The sequence below is a fragment of the Condylura cristata genome, unplaced genomic scaffold (assembly GCF_000260355.1).
Source record: "Condylura cristata isolate star-nosed mole 26May11 unplaced genomic scaffold, ConCri1.0 scaffold00022, whole genome shotgun sequence".
Taxonomy (NCBI): Eukaryota; Metazoa; Chordata; class Mammalia; order Eulipotyphla; family Talpidae; genus Condylura; species Condylura cristata.
In genome coordinates, this window is record NW_004567123.1 from 21,061,506 (window position 1) to 21,069,526 (window position 8,021).

General features: G+C 40.7%; 1 protein-coding gene across 1 annotated transcript; it reads left to right on the top strand.

The window, feature by feature from the left end:
• The first annotated feature begins 1,610 nt into the window (after positions 1–1,610).
• DEFB127 (defensin, beta 127) lies at positions 1,611–2,744 on the top strand. The gene is made up of 2 exons (XM_004687316.1): positions 1,611–1,659; positions 2,494–2,744. The coding sequence occupies exons 1-2, from the start codon at positions 1,611–1,613 to the stop codon at positions 2,742–2,744; spliced, it is 300 nt and encodes a 99-aa protein (XP_004687373.1).
• The last annotated feature ends 5,277 nt before the right edge of the window (positions 2,745–8,021 follow it).

The following is an 8,021-nucleotide window of genomic DNA, read 5'->3' on the forward strand; positions in this document are numbered from 1 at the left end:
CATCATGTTCTTTTATTCGTCTTATCTTGCCCATGAGAACACCTAATGTTTAGCCCTACAAGAATCTGGGGTAAAAGGCAACTCTTTATGGGGTCAATTTAGATTTCCCAGATGCACAGACTCGCCTGCAGCAGAGAGCAGAAAAGACACAGGCAGGCACACACGGGCGAGCACACACACTGAGGACGCAGTCTCAAGATTATCTGTAGGAAAATGACTGTTTTCTAATCAAGGTTTTCTAATCAATGAGGAGGTGAAGAAGAGAGTGCAGGTTAGACACAGAAAGCTCTGTCTGTTGCACCAGCAATATGCTGATAAACTCTTCTCACTTCAAAATTCAAAGATCAATTTGTCAGTCCCCTGACCTGTTTATATGTCTTGAGTCCATGATTTACTTCAATAACTCTCTAGTCAATAACCAGGTCAATAAACTTTGTTCCTCTCCTTTCAGTCACTCAGTTGCTCAGGTATACCCTAACCTGATTAACCAACAATTTGTCGTGTATATCTCTGAATTTAGATGGAGGTGTTGACAGTGGCATCCACAAAAGCAGATGGTGATGTAACTACATATTCATGGTGATCAGTCTCGACACTGTCCAGAGGCTACTGATCTGAACTGCTTATAATAGAAGCTATAATACCCAAAAGCTTATTTTATAGAGATCAGTGCCCCAGTTGTGATACAAACTGAATCTCTGAGATTGAAAAAGGACCTCTATTTTGGTCTTAGACCTGAAAATGACTGAATGAGATTCAAATGAAAGTCTACTTTCCTTCAAGAGCTGTCATGGCATAGATATCAAAGCCTGGGTGACAAAATGATTCTTAAAGTTTTCTAACCCTACGTTTAATAGAAAATGTGTTGCTAAAGTAGCAAAGCCTCCAGAATAATTCTCCCCCGGCTTTTTCCAAGATGTGCCTATTGAGTTCAGTAGCCAAGGAAGCTTTTCCAGAGAACATAACAGAAAGAATAAAGTCTGTACACTTGCAGGGCGGAAACCCTGCTACTAGTGTCCATTGGGTGACATGGTATGCTGTGATCTCAATCCTTTTTCCCTTTTTCGGTGTTTCTAAATTAAATTTTGCTTGCAGCCATCTTATGATTACTCCCTTGGTGTATACCGCTTACCTGTGAGTAATTAAATTCATATAGGATGTGGAGATGAAAACTGTTACCATGTGGACTGACTGTGTGATGGGCACAACACCCAGAGATCCCAGGCTTAGCTGAATGCAGTCAATAAAGAAAGTTTCATCAGTCATTGAATAGGTGACCTTATTCATTCTTATTAGGGAGTTCATATCTTCCTTGGCCTAGCTGGGCAGACAGCCAAAGCAGAGAGATCACAGATTCTTCTCACCAGCAGCCTACAACCTACTTCTGCCACCAGGTATGAATGGGTAGAATGTGCTGATCTCTGAATTTGATAACCTCAAATTTCCTGTGCCTGCCCACATGAGGCAAAACCCACAGCTCAGAACTTCTAGGGGCATATTTCACATCATGCTCTCTGTTCTGGTTCAGTGCATAAGAGCCCAGGATTCTGAGGAAGGTGGCACAGTGTGCCATTCACTGGACCTAGATCACTGGCTGCCCCTCTCTGGCCATGAAGCTACTCTTGGTCATTGCAATCCTGCTGCTCCAGAAGGCCACAGGTAATGCCAAGCTTTCCAGGGCTCATTCAAACCAACAACAGGATGATGTATTTCTAAGAACCCAGAGGAATTTTAGGATTCACAGTAGGAGCTGGGGCCCTAGGGATGGCTGACAGCCATCCAATATCATCAGAAATTCCCTCTCTGAGGCCTTTTGCCACGGTACTGTTCTTTGGAAGGAGGACTCACATTACTGTAAAGACAGTTATAATTCCCTCTGGGGAGGGCTCACAGTGGAAATGAATGAGCCCAATATCTAGGGAGGCTCCAGCTTTCTTTGGGTACAGTTTTACTCTGGCATCTGGTCCTATTTTATTCTACTCCTACCCATATGCAGGAAGATCTGCATTAGAAAAGGTGTACAATGCTAATAATTCACGGAAAACACCTGACTGGAAGAGTAGAAAGTGTTTTCGACCATGGTAGTAAGCCTGAAGTCACATTAATGTACAGAAACAAATTCTTACTCTCTGCCCCTTAGAGGTGGGGTGGTAGTAAAGAAGGGGTGCTTTGGGGTTGTTCAGCTGGAGGTAAGTTTGCTGAGGTACCCAGATGGAGCATAGTTTCCCAACCTGGAAAAAAAAGGTACCAACTCCTTCATTTTCCAAAAGTAAACCTGATGTTCTTGACAGAGTCTATCAGATGCTAGAAACCCAAAACTTAGAACAAATATGAGTGACCAGCTAGACATAAGCATTGATTCTTGGAGAATCCTCCACAGGATATACAGGAATGTCCTCTGGGACACCAATTGCCCTACACACAGCCTCCTGACCAAAGCTGCCTTTCAGTTTGCAACACTGACCTTGGTTTATTGCTCTTTTGTGTGCACAGTAACTGAACAACTTAAGAAATGCTGGGGTGAATACATACAAGGACACTGCAGGAAAGTTTGCAAAGTAACTGAAATACGTAGAGTACTATGTGAAAATGGGAAATATTGTTGTCTCAATATCTTGGAACTGGAAGAACGTAAAAAAATTACGAAGCCGCCTCTTCCAAAGCCACCGACATTTGCATACACATTTCCTCAAGAGTATATATACACGGAAAGTAAGTCAAACAGCATGACAAATTCTACATAAGTCAAGTACAATTTTTTGTTCTTGTTTTTCAACCTGTTTCAATAAACTAAGGTGAAGAGATTCACATCTTCTCCCTGCTGGTTCCTTCATCCCAGAATGACCTTAAAGCAGATTCTAATAAAGCTCATTGCCAGTATTCTGATTCACTTGTTCTTTCATCAGAAATTGAACATTCACCATGCCAGTTAATAAACTGATGAGGACAACTCAGGACCCTTGAGAAGGAAATGTAACCAGAGCAATAAAAAAATCTACAAGGAACAAGAAACTCAGTAAAGGAGATGCGATTCAGGAGAAGACAAAGTGAAGCATAGTATTCAGAGAATATTCCTGAGGGTGTTTAGGACTAAAGTGCTGCATGGTGAAATGCCTAAGATTTCACCAGGGGAGTGTTAGAAAAGGCCATCTGAGTGAGCCTAATGAAATCAGCCATGAAAGAAAATTGGGAAAGAGGCCTTTTGGGGGAGAAGATACAAATATTTTGGCTTAGAGTAGCACTTCCAAGTTGAGTCATGAGAAAGTCAATCTCTTTAGTTCCTTTGTAAAAGCAGCGAGTTGGGAAAATAGAGAAGAACAGAATTCCACTGTTGTGGTGCTTATTATATAAGGTGAAGTTGCATGAACTTGTCACTCTGAGACAGAGGTTTTTAGTTGCTTCATTGTTCCTTTTGTTGTTTTATGTGTTACCACTAATAATATATCCCTTCCACAATATATCCCTTCAAAGACTGGGGTCCTTTGAAATCTGGAGATGATGTAAAGAACCTCTGAATTGGTCTGGATTGCATATTAAGTGAAGTTTTGTTGCTGCTTTGATATGCATGACATTAAACATGAACCATTTCTTTTTCAACTACATGGTTTATTTTTTCCAATTAAGTATTTTTCTAATATTTTAGTATCTTCAGGATGGTGCCAAACATTGTTTTCCACATCATTTCAACACTTTAACACCTACCACTAACTTGTGGTTTGCATTCTGTTACCCTGTTCTAGGACTAGGACAAGGCATACACAAGATGAGCCTGAAGTATCTTATACTGTCAGGAGGTAAGGAAATGCTTTAAAATTCAGCAGCATGGGACTTATTAACAGGATCCAGGAGTCATTTTGAAAGCGTTCCTAATGACCAAAGGTCATCTACACCCTCTTCCCAAAATCCAATGACCTTGCTATCACTTCAGACCCCGATGTACTCTTCCCCCTCCTCTAGGCCTCTCTTAGAGGGAAAGGAGACAGTATCTTCTCTGCACCTGGGAATATGGAGTGTTAGGACTGAGGTGGCTCCCTGAAGCTGGAAAAATACCCTGAAAACAGAGTGGTTGTTTTTCGGGAATTGTAACCTAAAGAAAGTATCTCTTTTTTCCCTCAAAAAGTGGGAAAAGATGAGTGTATTGCAGTGTCTCCTCACTATAAACCTGTATCATGAAATTCAGGTTTCATATATCATCCTAATGTGTGGATCAGAGCAAACCACCCAAGTGAAACAGCATCACAAGATGGTTTGTTTACAGTGTGCCTGTTATCACTCAACCCAGCTGTTGAAGTGATCTTAATTGTCCTGTCATTATCCTGGTCTTACCAATTATATATTAGTAAAGAACAAACCTTCTAGTTGTAACTCTTTGCTTGAGAAGTTTCCCTACAAACAGTTTGTTGTATCTGGGTCACAGGAAACAAGCTACTCAAACCCACTTCAGGAAAGGAGTGCCATTACAAGAAATGCTACCAATCCTAAGCCCCCAACAGTCAGTTCTTCCTCGCTCTCTTTTCATCCCTCCATATTTTAATATTTATGATAAGATTTAAAATCTATATATGTATTGCAAGACGAAGCCTGCCATAATTAACTAGCCCATCTATCACCTCACACGCTTATTTTTCATTTGTGATTTTTCATTAAGACAACATTGGTTTACAACACTGTATGTGAGCACACTGTATGTGCTTCACCTGTTTGGATGTGTATCAACCACGCCACAGCCACCACACGGCACCCTCAGTCCTTCACGACAGTCACTGGGGAGCCTTCAACTTTTGCTCTCCACTCTCAGTGTCCAGTCAAATTTCTAGGTTTGCTTTCAGTTTGCCTTTTGTCTGGATTTTGTTTGTTTCTCTCTATTCTGCATATGAGTGAAACCATCCAGTATTTGTCTTTTCCTTCTGGTTTATTTCACCTAGCATAACCCCCTCTAGTTACATTCATGTTATTACAAATGCCAAGAGTTTGTCATTTCTTATAGTAGTACTCCAGTGTGTGCATGTGTGTGCGTGCATGGACTACGTCTTAACCCACTCATCTGTCCTTGGGCACCTAGGTTACTTCCATAACTTGATTATTGTAACTAGAGCTACAGTGAACACAGGTGTGCGCATAGGTCTTTGATTTGTGTTTTTACATTCTTTTTTTTAGAAAAAGATTTATTTATTTATGCATACAGAACTGGGGTACAGGCCAGAGGTGCAGGGGATTCATCAGAGACAGAGTGGGGAGCAGAGCGGGCAGATCAAGGAAGTACACTGCTGAGGGGAGCAGCGGGGAAGACAAGAGACGTCTAAGAGGTCAGCTGCGCCATGTGGGTCACCTCCCGGGCAGGGAATCAAACTCGCACTGAAGTAGCTGTGGCTAACTTGCAGGGCTGCATCCCAAGCCATTGCATCACCAGGAAGGGCCCTGATTTTGTATTTTTACATTCTTCAGGTAGATAACCTAGGAATGGGATTACTGGATGATATGGCAGATCTATTTTTAATATTTTAAGGAAGCCCCATTCTGTTAGCCAGGCTGTATACTCCTCTTCCCTCACCTTAAGGGACTGTACTGACCTTGTAGAACTCACTGACATTGCAGTCTACAGGGACTTTAAACCCCAGAGAGAAGGGATATCAGGAGTAACACAGACACACACCAGCCCTCCACCTCCACTCCCATTAGCGTCTGGGCCCCTCCAGACTCTCCCCCATCCCCTAATTTATCCACTGTAAGGTCAGGTCTTCAGACCTACAGAAGTTCAGAAAGACTGGACATCTAAAATCATATAGGAGATGAGAAAAGCTTTAAAATATCCAAGCACTATCTGCTGGAGGAATGAGGTACTGCAGTTCTCTAAGTTACTGGTAGAGTCACTTTAAAAAAAAAAAAAAAGGGAAATTACACGCAGCAAGTGGGCAGATGGAAAAAGTGGACACATGGCACTTGAGACCTCAAGGGAATATGTCATCACAAGGAGAGAAGAACCTTCCAGAATCAAACCACAAAGGCATGGAAGATTTTATCTTTCTATCAGAGTTCAAAATCACCATTGTATTTTTAAGTTCTGCTTTCTTACAAAATTTCAATTATGTAGTACAGTTTTGCCAACTACAATCACCATGTCTTACATCAGACTTTATTCATCTTATAGCTGAAAGTTTGTAAATTTCACAGTAAATATGCAATGCCTCAACACTCCTTAGCATAATATGTGTCAAAAATTGTGTCATCTGGATGTTGAAATCGTTACCAAAAAAAAAAGGGGGGGGGGAATTGAGCATGTACCTTAAGTGAGTCTCAAATGATATACTAGAATTATCACCAGCAATCCTCCCCACCCATTAGGTCTGCCCCAGTAGATGCTATGAAATGTTCAACTATCTTATCTTCTTCTAATGAATCTGTAGTTGTTAACAAAACCCTCTGTATTCACATACAAAGCTGGGACACTTAAATCTATTTAGACAAAAAAACCTCATTAAGAAAAATCATACCTGAATGCTGAAGTGAAGGCACATTTTCCACCTATAACATGTGCACTGCATCTCTATAATACCCGTCTGACTAGTATAATGTCTGCAACATAATAACTGTGCATTTATATTTGCAGTATTCAAAAGTGAGTGACTGCATCAATACATATATCTGGAGAAAATCATAGGACTTTATTATAGCGAAAAACAAGTTTACAGAAAGATGTAGTTAAATCTCTTGCCCTGACCTTCTGCTTAGGTGACACTTGATTTGTGAAGAGTGGGGACCAGTGAGCAAACACTTGCTTCATAGATGGATTGTGAAAACTGTAATGGTGGGTAAAACAATATAGTCCATCTTCAGATCAACTGGTACTGAAGCTTGAGGTAGCTCTGGAGGTTCCGGGTATTTCTGGTTTTTTCCTTCATTAACACAACACAGTTTTCCATTTTGACAAGACACTTCATATATTTCCCCCATTCCACACTTCTTCCTACAGTAGCCTCTCACTTTATTAAAGCATTTTCTGTGCCGTGCCCCATCTGTGCACAAAAAACAACATTGAACCCATGTTAGTTCCTGAGGTGGATGAGAAGAAATCTGTGATTCCTCAGCCAGCTATGGCCTCCTGTAGTTCCAAAGGAAGTCTATGCTGAGAAGAGAAAACTCATGGCATCCTCCTTGAAAATCACCCCAAATTAGAGATACCCAACATCTCCTAGCTAATACCGAAGGACTTTTAAAGTTAACTGGCTTTTACACTTATTGACATGGATATCAGAAATATCTCCTTGCTAAAATCCCATGAGTCTCAGCAATAGGTGCAGCTGAGAATTGCTTCCCTTCCTTAGCCTCTCTGCTTCTTCCTTACTACCTGCTGGCTTGTGATCTCTCTCCTTTCTCCCTTTCTTCCTCTCTCCTTTTCTCCCTCCTTCATTCCATACTTCTCTTTTCTGACCCTTCTCCTTTTCCCTCTCCCCCTCTCCACCATCCTTTTAATCTCCAATAAATGCAGCTCCCCATGGATCAGATTTAATTCCATCTATACCTGTCCCCTTAGAGATCTAAATTGTCACCTATTTGCTGTATTGCATTGAGATTCTAAATCTTATGTTTCAAATGTTTTATGTGCTCCCGAATACAAATTTACACAAGCACACAGAACACAAGATGAGAGGAAACAAACATATGTACTCTCAATCTTGAATTTCAGAACGAGGAAATATCTCTAAAGATCAGACATCACTTTTAGGGCCACAGAAAGATACTATGCTTTCCTCAAGAGCAAAAGAGAATGGAACTCTTGGGAACAGAGGTCTGATCATGAACTTGATCACATTTGTAAGATCATACAATCCTCACATGAAATTAAGTCATTAAACTTACTAGATAGATAAGAATAATTTTATTTAAAATATTCTCAACTCATACAACTAATCACTGATAGAGACATAGTTCAACCTCACTTCTATAATACCACAAAGCATGCACTGTTCAGTTACTACTTGTAGTATAAACTGAACATGTATTTGAATGGGAAAGAGGTGCCC